Raw genomic sequence first — 15,904 nt, forward strand, 5'->3', positions numbered from 1 at the left:
ATTATTATATATGCTTTAAACTAGTAATTCATATTTAATGAAACTTTCGCGATTTTGTCAGGGCGATTTTGTCTGCGTGATTTTGTTGGCGCGATTTTGACGTCACGTTTTACTCGATGCTGTTTTGTCGCCGCTCATATGTCTATCGCGCAATTGTCGGGTCACAGTTTTAATGATATGCCATGTATCTTTGCTAATGCTGAGATTGTCAGTTGCATTGTGTAAGGCCATGTGCTTTCCTAAATATAATAGCTATTATTTTCAAATTGCAGTCCACAAATTATTAGTCCCTTTACATAGTACACACCCTAATATTTTGCTTATGGGGAGCCCATTGCTGAAGAATGAAGCCTTTGCAGTCGGTAAGAATTATCAGGCTCATTTTAAGTAATAATAATTTCCTGTAGTAACTGATAGGCTAAAGACCAATTCCAGCTCCCCTCGCTTGCTGTCTTTCACACCATGCTATTTTTTTTTACCGTAATAAACCCTAGTATGGTACAAATCTGGGAGCCTCTAACTCAGCCCGTATACAGAATGAGTATTTTAATGAGATTATAGTTTTGCTTCTGATATTCATGCATGACAAATATATATATAAAAAGCAAAGCACAAATTTAAATGATGAGGTGGGTATTTTCTTCACAATCATGACATATATGTAGTAATATGCCACATGAAACTGTGTTTTAAAGTGCATAATGTTTTATAAATTTTAAAAAATAGGCAACCTATTCTTGTACTTTAAAATGGAATTCATGGGGCAGAGATCCAAACGTGAAAGCAAAAGCCTTAAAAATTCAGAGTGTATTCACTTTGAAGCAGCAAAGGTTTCTGTTTAAGAAAATATGCATTTTGTGTTTATGAGGCATCCTTGTAATAACGAAAGGAAACTAGAAATAATTAGTTTATCATACATTCCTGGAACTATTTTTCTTGAGGTAGCACTGTTTCCTTTTTCCTTTGTTCACAACCTCTGTGGCAGGTGGAGGTATGACCACCCAACAAGCTCCCAACGCCAGCCTATATTCTGTTTATAATCCGGCTTTTGCCTCTGCAATTCTATTTTTTCGACAGTTATGTTCTGTCATGATTTGTAATAACATACAGTGGCATACTCACATTATAGGATTATGTTTTTTTTAAATGGTGCTTTCTTTTTGGCCATTACATTCTGTGTTATTATTTTACAAAGCCCACAGAACAAGAGTCACACTGTGTGGCAGCGTAGTGAAGAGAGCACATAACAGCTTTATAGTACAAATAACAGTCAATCTATAAACACATGGGGAGAACATGCAAAACTCATGCAGACCTTAGCACTGTGAGGCAGGAATGACAGCTCTGCACTACTTGCAGATGCCGGCATTAGAGGAACTCTGTGAGCAATTCTGGGGACAGCAATAGCAGCGCTGATGGATGGGGGCAAAGGTGTAGGTCAGAGGTACAACACTAGCTGAGCCTGTAAACCTGCATGACATTATACTAGTACAGTCTGCATGCTTGGTAGAAAAATTGCCTACTGAAATTGTGCTTCTGATGTATAGCCGCAAAGGGAAGCCAGGTTGCATCTGAGCCATGTTGCTGCATGGGGGAAGTGGCTGCTGAAGTAATGAAATAAGCTTCCATATAGTAAAAAAATATAAGTGATCGTAAGTGTGCTTTTTCATGTTATTATAACTTAGTTGTCTACAGAACACAGACAACAATTAACAAAGCATCAGCATTCAGTGTCAATAGCAGCACTTGGTGATTAAGTCACTAAATCAGTGCTTCCGAGACTCGGCCCTGGGGAGCCACTGTGGTTGCAGGATTTTGTTCCAACCAGATTCACAATCAGTGACAACATCTCATTGAATTAGCCTTAATTAATTAATTTCTCTTATTCTACATTCAGAAAAGCACAGCAGCATGATTTTTACATTTATAAGGCATTTAGAAATATTTCTGCTTTTGCTATAGATTTAAATACTTAAATCTCTTTTGTTGAGTTCATTATATTTTGTTCTTTCTCTTTGCAGTTTTCCCCTTCATTGTATCTTATTAATGACAATTAAAAGTGAGCAGAGCAGCCACCCTGGCAAACAACACTGAATCATGAAAGGCTGCAACTACTTTAGTGCCAGACCCACTAATTAGTAAATACATTATTCCCCTACGCCCAGGAGGACCAGAGGAGGGCTTGTGCCTCCTCCAGACCGTGAGGGGGCGTCCGTCCTGGTTATGTTGGGGGCCTCGGGTACAGGGCTTGGAAGCCCAGCCCTGTAGGGACCCGTGGCCACCGCCAGGCGGCGCCCCGATGCCGGAATATCCCGTGTGGACCCCGCCCGGGGTAGGATCCCGGCTGGGACGCACAGGAGGACCAGAGGAGGGCTTGTGCCTCCTCCAGACCGCGAGGGGGCGTCCGTCCTGGTTATGTTGGTGGCCACGGGTAGAGGGCTTGGAAGCCCAACCCTGTAGAGGCCCGTGGCCACCGCCAGGCGGCACCCAGATGCCTGAGGAACCCTGGAGCCCAGCACTTCCGTCACACCAGGAAGTGCTGGGGGGAAGACGATAGGGGACACCCGGACGGCTTCCGGGTGCGTAGCCGGCACTTCCGCCACACAAGGGCGTGTCTGCGGAGGAGTGCCGGAAGCAGCTGAAGCCCATCCGGGTTCCTATAAAAGGGGCCGCCTCCCTCCAGTCATGGGCGGAAGACGGGTGGAAGAGGACGGAGCTGGAGTGAGGACTGGAGGCAGCCAGGAGAGAGAAAGGCACAGGACTGTGTGGCCTGGACTTGGGGGAATCGGTACTGGAGGCACTGGGGTTTGTGTGTGCACGGTAAATTGTAAATATTATAATAGTTGTAAATAAACAGTATGTGGTGGAACTATGTCGTCCGTCTGTCTGTGTCCGAGGCCCAGTCCACAATATATATATATATATTTATATATATATATATATATATATATATATATATATATATATATATATATACTGCGGTGGGTTGGCACCCTGCCCAGGATTGGTTACTGCCTTGTGCCCTGTGTTGGCTGGGATTCAGCGGGTTAGAACATGGATGGATGGATATATATATATATATATATATATATATATATATATATATATATATATATATATATATATATATATATATATATATATATATATATATATATATATATATATATAACCAAACTTAGTTTTGTAATTTGTATATTGTCCCCAAAACACAGAACTCGGGAAATAGCAGTTCACTTAATTAGCCCAGGAGTCCAATTAAAAACAGAAGCTGGTTGGAACAAAAACCTGCAGCCACAGGGGGTCCCAAGGACCGAGTTTGGGACGCACTGCTCTAGATGAATCCATGCCCTCGGCCCTGAAAGGTGCTGTGTAAGAGTACAAGTGGCTCAGCAAACCGCACAGTCTGCTTTTAAAATGGCTCAATCTCACAACAGAGTTTTGCTTTTTGCTTTTTTTCCCTTCTTAAAACAGTATAGATACAATGTTTTGCAATATGTGTGCAATCTCAAGAAGTGGATTAATACTTGATAACATTCTTGGCTTGAAAAATGGATATATTTGGTAAGCTTTAAGGCTTTTTCATTCACCTGTGGAACTGTGTGTATCCATTCCTATTGTAAGCTACATAAACAGGTAATGTAAGGTATTTTTAAAATTTATAAAAAAACGTTGCGCTTCAGAACACAATTTTAAGCGTCAAATTAATATGCACCATGATTTTGAAGAAATAACTTTGTCTTTAAAAATACCTAACTTTTCCTTTAAGAACATATACAAGAATTTAAGATGTGTGATAAAGAAGACCATTTCATTTAGTTTACCATTAGCTAAGTTATCCCAGTATTACTTCCAGATATACTTTAAAGGTTTTTGTTTCAAGTTCATGAGCCACTAGTTTATCACAGACTCACATAATCCTTAATGTGAAGTTGTGCTTACTGGATTCTTTCTTAAATGCAGTTACCTTTAATTTTCACCCTTGTCCTCAAGTACATGATTTGCAATTTATCTGAACGAATTCTGATAAATTGACCTGGATTAGATTACCACACTCTACTTGTAGACACAATAAGCATCATAGGAACAGTGAAGGGCTACATCAGCATCTGCAAAGGAAAAAAAGGTCAAGGTTATTGTCATAGTGAAAAGAAGACACTAAATAAATACAATGTATTACAGTTATTAAGAAAAAGAAGGTAAGAGACGCAACATTTTGGCTTTTCTGTTCAGCGTTGGAATAAACTTTTTTATCCTGATAGGGACTCATGGCTAGATTGTTCTATATTATTTTCATTGTAATTTACGTGATGTATGTCACAATTTCTAACAAAGTATTAAACATTATTGGACATGATGGAGATACTGACTGTACCGTGTGTGCTAAGGGATACTGAACCCTTTGTCATCTTAGTTGTATTCTGCACTGATACACAAAAAAAATAAAAATGTTATGTAGTAAGTAATCATTAATGATTTGAAATGGATCAAATTTAGTTAAATTGTTCATCCCATTAAAAATAGTGAATTCATATCCCCCTCATCTCATACTTCAAAATAATGTCATGCCAGTGCTCTCAAGGAAGAGATATTTGCTTTAATGAAGGTTTCTTTCACACTTGTTTTAACAAGATGTATGATCAGCATACTGTATAACAAAGCAACTACATCACAGAATGATTCTGGATGTGCAGTTTGCCCTTAAGTCTGTCATTCCCCTTTGCCAAGAAGGAAACAGGCTCTGTATTTCTGAAAAGAACAAAACAGACGTTTTAGAGATTTCTTTGCTGACATTTTGTAGCGGACTCAAAAAACCCAGCTAAGATTCACACCATCAATATGACGGTGATTTATTTATTTTTTTCGCTGGGGATCCCAGCAATGCACCCAGCCTTGGCCCGACTCACACACACTACCTCACAGAGACAAAAAGCAACTGGTAATAAAACAGAAATTAAATAATGTATTAAACAATAATAAATTAAATATACGGTATGCAAACCACAATGATCCCGCCCCAGTTCCCCTTATGGCGATATAAATTAAACACAAGTTCAACAATAACAAACCACTAACAAAAGTCCATGAAAATGGCAACTGATGAAATGAAATAATGGAGGTAGATAGTCCAGAGATCAGCACACTGTATATGAATATAAAAGGTCAGTCCTACTGGTGTTTCCTGATGAGATGATGGCGTGTGAATAGGATCAGGAGCGCTCCTTTCTTCACAGGACGACAACAAATCCTCACAGTCCTCATGCAGCAAGAAGACACCAGACAGTCCATACACCCAAAACAGGAGACAATCCAGGGCAAAAACAAGAATCCACAGGTAGCAAAACAGGAAGGCAAACAAACAGGCAACTGCAGGCACGAAACACAAAAGACTCCTCTCTCTGTAGAACTGGCCTCCTTTTAAATGTCGCGCCTGCCTCCTTGTGCCCAGCAGTCCCTGCACCCTCAGCAGACGACCAATCATAGCCACTGCAGGGACTGCTGGGAGTTGAAATTTCATTCCCCAGTAGCATCGTTACCACACATTGTAGTCCGCTGCAATATGATACCTGTGTTTCTGATATTTAGTGCACAGGATAGGGCTAACACAACAAATGAAAATTAGTCCTCCAATTTTAAACCCAGTATTTTTTGGTAAAGAGGAGATGTAATGTGTTGGCTCAGCCCATTAATAAAAAAAATGACAATCTGAAAAAGAAGGTGCCTGGGATAGGGGCACCACAAGGATGCAGTAGGACAGTTCCACAAGAGACCTCCGGAGTAGATAGAGAGATAGAGGAGGAGAACTACAAGGGAGGCAGGAAAGGTCTTCTTGCTTGCAGTGTCACAGTGGTTCAGAGGTAGGGTAGGTTTGAGGATGAGGGATAGGGGATGTGGGTTATAAGGGTTGAATCTGTATTTATTGACTAAAGGGTAACAGTCAGGAACTTTGGTCCAGGAAAACAATGAGGAACACCAGAAAGGTCTAGCAAGTGGTTGCAAAACATTGTGACCAACAGGTCAGGTCAGAGATGTGTGACAAGTGGTGTCTGGACCTTTAGGACAGCAGAAGGCAGCATGTGGTAACTAGCTGATGAAAGATGAAAGACATATTGTCCAACATAAATACTAGGAAAGAGTACATACCCCCTCAACCTGATGAAAAGGTCACTCTGGTTATCTATTTGGTTTTTCACTTGGTGAACAAGTCATTCTGGTTTGGAAGTGAACAGCTAAGAGGCTGACTTGAAGATCTATCCAATTACGAGAAAATGAAGGCTTAGTACTAGTCTGATCATAGTGTGGAAAAATCTGCTTCATACATGACTTCACAGTTCTACTTTGTTGGGTGAAGGCTGAATCATTCAATTAAAGCTTGTTCTGTGTAAAGGTTTTATAGTAATAATTTCTAAAAAATAGTAGATGATAGTAAAGTGCCAGTATAATACCTAAACTGCATTTATTGTAGTGATGTATAAATTGCAAAAATGGAAAGCCAAAGAAAACACTTACGGTATGTAACTTCAGCATTTTTCTGATACATCAAATTACTTATTTATTGATTGCATTAAATTATTTTCTGTAAGGGTTTCACATCATAATGAGCTCACAAGTTTTTGCAAAGTTGATGCATCATGTGCAGGTGATGCTAAACAAACCTGTGGATAAACTGGGGAAAATGCTGGAGCACCTCCTAAACGAAAGAAATCTCTAGAAAGCAGAGAGTAGTGCTACCTGCTGAATAATACCGCTCTGGGAAAATCCTACATCTCATGAATTAAATTGCACTTCATCTGAACCGATTATGTTACTCTGACATTCAATTTATTTAAAGCATTATTCTGCATTACCATTTCATTTTATTGTAGTATATCACAGAATCAAAAGCCCTGCCTGTTGTGAACCCACCACTTTATTTTTTCTTATTGAAAACACATATTCATGTCCAAGCACTTGACCCCTGACAGACCAGCAGCATAAATCAAAATGAAGTTTACCCCTTAGAAAAATATAAAAAAATAAATCTATATAGTCAAAGTGTTTATTAACATGGCATAGGCAATGTCGTACAGTTTACAAAAGCAGTAGTTATCTTCACTTGCCTATTCTCATTATAGCCTTAAGGTCAAACACTTATCCTTTTATCTTGTAAATTCTGTTAAATAATACTGCTCTGTGTTTTTATTATAGATCTATTTCTCAAAACCTCTGAATCCACTCTCTAATTAGTATCAAAAAGAAAAACAGGAGCCAAACTTGAACTTGAACATGATCCAAGTTCTTTACTGGGCTCGTGCACACACATTCTCCTCAATGCAGAGCCAGTTTAGAATCCCCATATAATCTAAGATGTACCTTTTTTCAACAAATCGATGCAATTAAACAAACCCCATTCAGGGTTAATTTTTGCCTTGCATCTGATTCTGCTGGGATATTCTCCAGCACACACATCTCCTAACTGGACGTAGCCAGTTTGGTCATCGATGAATGGATCAGATCTCAAATGCATTACCTTTAGGTGGTTTTGGTTCACTTTAGTCACATTCAAGCAGGGTCATTCCACACTATTCCAGACAAAAAGGCTTCTTTATCATAAATGTGGAGTATAAACACGCTAAACGTCTGTAGCTGTTTCAGAGTACTGCCTTCTAGTGGCCTTGCTTCACACTACATATTCTCCAAGATTACAATATGCAGCATATTTTCATTGAGAGACAGCAGTGGAGTTTTTAACCAGATTGTTTAATGCAATTTTGAAAAGTGAGGGGGTGCCTGAGGAGTGGAGAAGAAATGTACTGGTACCGATTTCTACGAATAAGGGTGATGTGCAGAGCTGTAGTAACTACAGAGGGATAAAATTGATGAGCCATAGCATGCAGTTATGGGAAAGAGAAGTGGAAGCTAGGTTAAGAAGTGAGGTGATGATTAGCGAGCCGCTGTATGATTGCATACCAGGAAAGAGCACCACAGATGTGATGTTATCTCTGAGGGTGTTGATGCAGAAGTATAGATAAGGTCACAAGGAGTAGCATTGTGTCTTTGTGGGCTTGGAGAACGCATATGACAGGGTGCTTCGAGAGGAGTTGCAGTATTGTATGAGGAAGTTGAGAGAGACAGACAAATATGTTAAAGGGGTACAGGATATATACAAGGAAAGTGAGACACTGGTGAGGTCTGCAGTGGGAGTGATGGATGTGTTTAAGGCTGAGGTAGGATTACATCAGGGATCGGCTCTGAGCATTTCCTTATTTGGTGATGGACAGGTTGACAGACGAGATTAGACAGGAGTCCCCGTGGACTATAATGTTTGGTGATGACATTGTGATCTGTAGCGAGAGTAGGGAGCAGGTTGAGGAGACCCTGGAGAGGTGGAGATATGCTCAAGAGAGGAGAGGAATGAAGGTCCGTAGGAACAAGACAGAATACATGTGTGTGAATGAGAGGGAGGTCAGTGGAATGGTGAGGATGCAGGGAGTAGAGTTGGCGAAGATGGATGACTTTAAATACTTGGGATGAACAGTACAGTGTAACAGGGATTGCGGAAGAGAAGAGAAAAAGAGAGTGCAGGCATTGTGGAATGGGTGGAGAAGAGTGTCAGGAGTGATTTGTGACAGACGGGTATCAGCAAGAGTGAAAGGGAAGGTCCACAGGACGGTAGTGAGACCAGCTATGTTATATGGGTTGGAGACGGCACTGACAAAAAGACAAGAGACACAGCTGGAGGTGGCAGAATTAAAGATGCTAAGATTTTAATTGGGTGTGATGAGGATGGACAGGATTAGGAACTGAGAACATTAAAGGGTCAGCTCAGGTTGGATGGTTTGGAGACAAAGCCAGAGAGGCGAGATTGTGTTGGTTTGGACAGAGGAGAGATTCTGCGTATATCTGGAGAGGGGTGCTAGGGATGGAGCTGCTAGGTAAGGGGAAAACAGGAAGACCTAAGAGGCTTATGGATGTGGTGAGAGAGGACATGCAGGAAGATATGGCAATAGATGATCTGCTGTGGCCACCTATAATGGGAGCAGCCAAAAGAAGAAGAAGAAGTTTTTAACAGTTTTTACTCTGCTTTATCTGAAGCCTTTAATTTACTTTAAGAACTATATAAAACCGCAGACTTCTTGAAGTCTCATCATCAACCACAGTTCTAAAGTCATAATCCTGAGTGATCCATGTCTGGTTTTCTGTATTGTGTAGTGTTCTCAGTCCAAATAATCAAATCTTTTACTACATTGTGTTCTCTTTTATAAATGCCAGGCCTGTCATCCAATTCATTTCATACTTTAAACTTCTTTAATACAGTTTGCACTCACCTTGGAGCATTATGTGCATATTTTATTGGCTTATTGCTCATTACATCAGATAGCTTACCTAAATCTGATACTCAGTAATATGCAATATTTACACACAGTGATTTTAATGAAATAAAAGTAAAGGACCCACCAAAGAAAAAATGAATATCTGGCCAATAAACAGAATTAGTATTAGGAAAAGGAATATTCCTGTTAGTTTGGTGCATGTCAAGTTAAGGAAGAGTGGTCTTCAATATCTAGCCAGAGTGGTTTACCAAATAAAGATTAGCGGTTTGCTGTTTACAGTCACTGTCCTACAGTTAATATTGTAGAGGACACTGTACAGAAGACAAGGTACTGGAAATAATGATTCTCAATAGTGAAACAACGATGACAACACAATGATGGCTGCTTAACAACAGCTCTACAGTAGGTTCTTTGCTTTTAATTAGAAAACTAGCAGAGTTATAGGGAAATTAGGCATGCCAGAGGACTTTGGGACAGTATAGGACAGAACCTGTAGTGACTTCAGGAATACTTTGAAAATAAACCAGAGGGCTGCCTCCTGACACTGCTCTTTGAGCAAAGAGTAAGCAAAGAAGAAAGAGACAAGGGAGAGATGAATACAAGAGCTGTGAACACAGGGATACAGGCAAGCTGCTCCATTCTAGCTAGGGCTTCAATCATTGGTGTGTGCAGGGCCAGTAGTGCCACTTCCTGCTAATCGCTTTATATGAATGTGTTTCTCTCTCAGCTGTTGAACGTCTTTTGTTTTCTTAAACAAAAGTCCCTTACTTGTTTGTACTTCTAGTGACACTGAATTCTTTCATTCTATATTTGAAGTATTGGAGCATACAAATAGGAGAGACAATAATGCAAAACAGGTGTCTATGCCATACCATACCATACCGTTTTCTATGCCTGCTTAATTCTGAGCAGAGTTAGCTGTCCTCTCTTCACATAACATACCATGGATTGCTTACCTAGATCTTATGCACTCTAACATTAGCAGAGGATGGCACGGTGGCGCTGTGGTAGTGCTGCTGCCTCGCAGTAAGGAGACCTGGGTTTGCTTCCCAGGTCCTCCCTGCGTGGAGTTTGCATATACTCCCTGTGTCTGTGTGGGTTTCCTCTGGGTGCTCTGGTTTCCTCCCACAATCCAAAGACATGCAGGTTAGGTGCATTGGCGATCCTAAATTGTCCCTTGTGTGTGTACCCTGAAGTGGTTGGGCACCCTGCCCGGGGTTTGCTCATGCCTTGCACCCTGTGTTGGCTGGGATTGGCTCCAGCAGACCCCCCATGACCCTCTGTTAGGATATATTGGGTTGGATAATGACTGACTGACATTAGCAGAAGTGCATATTTGTAGCTAGTAATTCACAAAGAGAGAAAAGGAATCATGTATCTTAAAATAGTGTTTTATTCCTAAGCTTTTGTCATCATCAGAGGAAAATGATTAGACATACAGGAATCAAAGGCAATATATAGCAAATGAGGGGGTGGTGGTGCAAGGGGGGGAGTGGATCGATAAGGTGGGGTTCAGAGGATGCTGGTCTTAAAGTCTTTTTTATTATTTAAGTGTCCTTCTTTTTAAGCTTGTATTTGCAGGGTTCATATCCATATGTCTGTTAATGGCATTTTCATTTGAGAGTCAGTATATAGAATTCTTTAACAATGGAGTATAAGTCTGTGGCAGACCAAGGTGTCTGGAAAGCAATGCCCATTCAAAACACAGTCCTTGGGTGACTGTTGATGTGCAATAAAAATATTTTTTGAACTTAGCATTGCGTTCTCTCTCATGACATTGCAGTTGTTTTCCTGTAATTTACTCTACTTGATTTTCTTATTCACTTCCCCTTAGAATCCACTGTGCTCTTGGTTTGCTTGCCTGACTGGCATGCATACTCTAAAGATTCTTTAATAGAGAATGTAATCACAAGACTCTTTATTCAGTATGCATTGACCTCCGTGGACACAATAAATGTCTTGTTCTGTGTAAACAGAGCAGCATCAGCACTAATACAAGGGATTAGTGAAACAAGCCAAAGAGACCCAGCAGGCACACAAAAAAGCAAAATGTCCATTATCAAGTAAATACCAGAAAGAACACTGCTTGGTAAATCCTGTTCAAGGAAACATGGTGTATTGTTACATATTTCTCAGGTGATGTTTGGGTGTTATTCTGCAAACAATTGGGTTTTGTATTGATGCTTGATTTATGAAGTATGGTCTCTTGTTTAGTTTCGGCTCTGATCATTTACAATGACACGTTTGTGTAGCATCTTGTTTTGTTGCTGTCTAACCAAAGAAGTTGTCAGTTGAGGCTTTATATTTGTCACTGAGCAAGACGTTTAACCTTACGGTGCTTCCATTGCAGAAAAAGCAAAACACCTACCTATACCAAGGTCTGGAGAAGAGTGAATGGGCTCATTCCAGGCCTACAAGGGACAAATTATGAGGAAAGATTAAAAGAGCTGAGTCTTTTCAGTTTAAGCAAAAGAAGATTGCGAGGAGACCTGATTGAAGTGTTTCAAATTATGAAGGGAATTAGTCTGGTAGATTGAGACTGTTATTTTAAAATGAGTTCATCAAGAACACGGGGACACAGTTGGAAACTTGTTAAAGGTAAATTTCGCACAAACATTAGGAAGTTTTTCTTTACACAAAGAACGACAGACACTTGGAATAAGCTACCAAGTAGTGTGGCAGGCAGTAAGACTTTAGAGACTTTCAAAACTCAACTTGATGTTTTTTTTGGAAGAATTAAGTGGATAGGACTGGCGAGCTTTGTTGGGCTGAATGGCCTGTTCTCGTCTAGATTGTCCTAATGTTCTAATGTTCCAAAGTGTATTAGCATTGTGTTCAATATAAAAAGGCTTTGTACAATATACAGTTTTGTCATTGTACAGGTTTTGTTTTGTATTTTGTAATCAGCTAAACAACTTTTCAGAATTTTGATCACGCTCTGTGGCCTTTGCCTGCTGATGGTTAGCCAGGTCTGAATATATTTCAGGTTAAAATTTAAAAGATGTACACAAGAAATCTTCAGCGAACAAGCAGTAATTCTTTACTTTTTGTTATTCACTTAGCAAAAAGATGAATTCAACAAATCTACTATTTTTGTATAGATGTTAAGAGTAACAGGTAATTCTCTTTGAAGACTTCAGATGGAAACTACCAGTCCAAGGCACAGATTTGCTTCACTTTTCATAGAACAATCAGCTGAACACCCCATAACATTATGTAAGGTAGCTGAATGCTGTTCGAAAATCTAATGAAAATAAGAAGGATGCAAACGTAACAATTGGTTCCAATGTAATTTTACAATTTAATTTTTGATTTGAACCCTAACCCTAACCCTAATTTGAATAAAGTGCATAGATTTAGAGAAACAATTACAAGTTTACTAACTGATCAATTACTTCTGTTTTTTTATGTGAAAATTACTGTATGTGTGTTAAGTACAGGTCTTAAATCCCTGGAAATACATGCAATTCTTGCTAAAGAAATATATAGTATTGCTATTCTTTTTGTCAGTTAATGTGTTAGACATGCAATTTTTTTTGTATTTTTAGCATCTATTAATGAAAATAAAGAGATTATTTATGAATATTAGATTGGAAAATTAGATTGGATTACAGTATGGATAGTATGGTCATCTGAGTTGATTAACTTCTTGTTTCCTTGTCTTTTGTTTGACAGAAAAACCCTGGTCCTGGGACCTACGAGCCAATGAAGCAAATGCCAGTCCAGCCCATTACCGTGACTGCTATGGGACGTTTGCATGGATTATTCTTCCGCAACTCCTTTGAGTTTTAAATTTTAAGGAGAAATTAGGCAATCTAATTGTTTTCATGCTCAGGATTTTACTGACTGCCTGTTATGCTGCCCCAAGTCATTGTGTAGTCAGACAGATTTTAGGGATATGTGCTCTTAGCCTTTACTCTCCTTATCATATTCTGCCAATATGGCTATGCAAACTGAAGACAAAGAAGTCTGATTTTCTGTTTGTGTGTGTGTGTGTGTGTGTGGTAGAAATATTATTTTCTGTCATGGTACAACCCAATTTGGTAAAATAATGTTGTTTATTCAAAGAAACTGCAAAATCACTTAAGGCAAGTGGGAAGCCATACAGTATATGAGCATTGTATATCAAGCACAAAATACTATTACAGTATTTTAGGTAGATTTGATTTCTCAGTGTTTCTGTTCTTCAGTTTCACCCTGAATTGCTATGGTCAGCTGTTGATGGAGCAAGAACATTTGTTTCATTAAAAAAAAATTCAAATGACTCTTAACTTAGACTATGTATTTGAAAGATGTGTTCCTGTGTCAGTGATGTAATGAATTCAAATGATAAATGGCCAAATCATTTGAATCAAAACACCTAGCAAATCACAAACGCATTTCACAAATGTAAATGTATTTATTTAAAGAGAGGACTGCTAGGTGAGGTCGCACACATTGAGTCAGTACTGGGGATTGAATTGGCAGCCTTGTTTTTATATTATTATGCCTTTGCCACAGGTCTGCACTGCCTGCAAATGGAGGGATGAAACATGCAAGTCAACATTTCACTGTAGTCTGTGAACAAGGCAATAAACTTAAAATGTTGTACTTGTTTCATTATACTGTTTAATTAAATTAATTTGATGTAGTATATTTTCCATTGATAATCTCATAGCGCATAATTCCTTTAAAAAAGAAAACAGCATTCAAAGTACAGATCTGGCAACAGTATGCACTTACACAACTGCCAATATACATTTATTTCTAAATATAGTATTATAAAGCTCCAAATAATAGTAATACAAGAAAAAAAGCATTGCATAAGTATATTAACTCTTTCAGGGCTAAGTATTTTTTTCCATTTTGGCCCAAGGCTGAATATTTTTTCCAAAAAACTCCGTTTACTGAAAAGCACACAAAGCAATGGTTTCACAGATAAATTAACATAAAATATTTATTTATGACAAATGTCCCTGTATTTTTTGTTTTATGAGCCCCTACACTATGTGAATTCACATACCTATTACACAGCATAGTCCTGCAAGATATGGTAACATTAGAAGCAGCCAATGGCGTGCATTGCCACATTACACCGCTTGCAGTATTTGTTACGCTGGTGCCACTGTTTCAGACATTTGTTGCTGCATGCTGTGACCGCTGTGGCAGCTGGCAGCCAGGGCGAGGGGAGCGGTGGCAGCCATCTTTGATTAGCCGTCTTTGCACAGCCTGCAGCAGCTGAGCACCCAGTGGTGACAAAGGTCACAGTAAACAGCAACAGACGCCTGAAACAGCGGCACCACTCTAACACATACTGTAAGCAGCATACTGCTAGCAAAAGGAGCCAAACTACAACTTAACATTGGGGTTTTGTGGAAATTTACAGTTGATTACCTCCCTCTACCCTCAGATTTTAAATAATGTCGACATCTGCCTCAACCGTATGTATCGACATAATTTGACACCCACCCTGAAAGAGTTAAAGTAAAGCCACCTGGCAACAGTGGAGAGGAAGACAAAATAGCAGTCTGCACAGTTTCTGGTAAATATAGAAATTTTTAGGTAAAAGCAGGTCAAAACCTGTGTGACTGGGCCCAGCTGACTACTTTGCCCAGCCGTGGGTATTCTGTAGTGTAATAGGAAGTAAGATAGTACCGTATATACTCACGGATAAGTTCTCCCGCGGATAAGTCAGGACTTGATTTTACGGTCTTATACGTTGAATGCGGAAAACTCCTGCTATTGGTCCAAGGGATTATGATATGCTAGCGCCCACCTGAGAGAGTAACCTTGGAGCACACTGCCTCTTTTTCTATGTGGGTGCGGCAATGTGCTGAATCAGCATGTGCTCCTAAACTCTCTCTCTCTCTCTATTGTGCCTACGTGACCACACGGTAATACCCAAACTATCCCGAAGCGTCGTTTGCACTGATTTGTGTTTTTTGTATCTCACACCCTCATACACCTTTATCGTAAGAGCATCCCTTATCTACGATGGAGCGTTCGATCAGAAGAAAATATGAAGCTGGTTTTAAATGAAATGTTGTTGAAGTAGCGAAAGAAATTGGCAACTGCGCTGCTGCAACAAAGTTTGATGCATCTAAGAAACTGATGCAAGATTGGAGGAGGCAAGAAGATGTAAAAAAAAAAATTAATAAGTGTCACATTTTTGAACGGGCGTATGAGTCGGGGTCTGATTTTATGATCGATTTTTCGGGTTTCAAGACCCAACTTATATGTGAGCATATACGGTATTGATGATTTTGAAGGTATAATTTTGTATTATTCTTAATACATATAGAATACTAGGCTGACCCGCCTTTTAAGGCGACCGACTTTTAAGTTGACCACTTCTTAAGGCAATTCAATATGTAGATCAATTTGGTATTTTATACAAACTCATTAATTTGGTTATATTGCATTTGAGCGGTATTACTTTAATACTCATAGTTTCTGTTATTTTTGTGATGAAATTTAAACTTTTTCTATATTGAGGTCGCCCTTTTGAACCCCCCTGATATTTACTACGCGGTGAGGCATTTGTACTCCATCAACATTAATTATTTCCAGAGACATAATTTTGTCAATTTTTCCAGAGCATCGCGCACAAA

The 15,904-nt window shown here is 39.4% G+C and overlaps 1 protein-coding gene across 2 annotated transcripts in view; it reads left to right on the plus strand.

Moving 5' to 3' along the window:
* The window catches only part of stpg4 (sperm-tail PG-rich repeat containing 4), an 83,255-nt gene extending 69,383 nt beyond the window's left edge, over positions 1-13,872 (plus strand). For both annotated transcript variants that reach the window (XM_039738333.1, XM_039738334.1), the window contains exon 7: positions 12,990-13,872. In XM_039738333.1, coding sequence (XP_039594267.1) covers positions 12,990-13,106 — 117 coding nt within the window. In that variant the 3' untranslated portion in view covers positions 13,107-13,872. The remainder of the gene's footprint in view (positions 1-12,989) is intronic.
* Positions 13,873-15,904: the final 2,032 nt, after the last annotated feature.

Source organism: Polypterus senegalus, chromosome 16 (assembly GCF_016835505.1).
Source record: "Polypterus senegalus isolate Bchr_013 chromosome 16, ASM1683550v1, whole genome shotgun sequence".
NCBI classification, from domain to species: Eukaryota; Metazoa; Chordata; class Cladistia; order Polypteriformes; family Polypteridae; genus Polypterus; species Polypterus senegalus.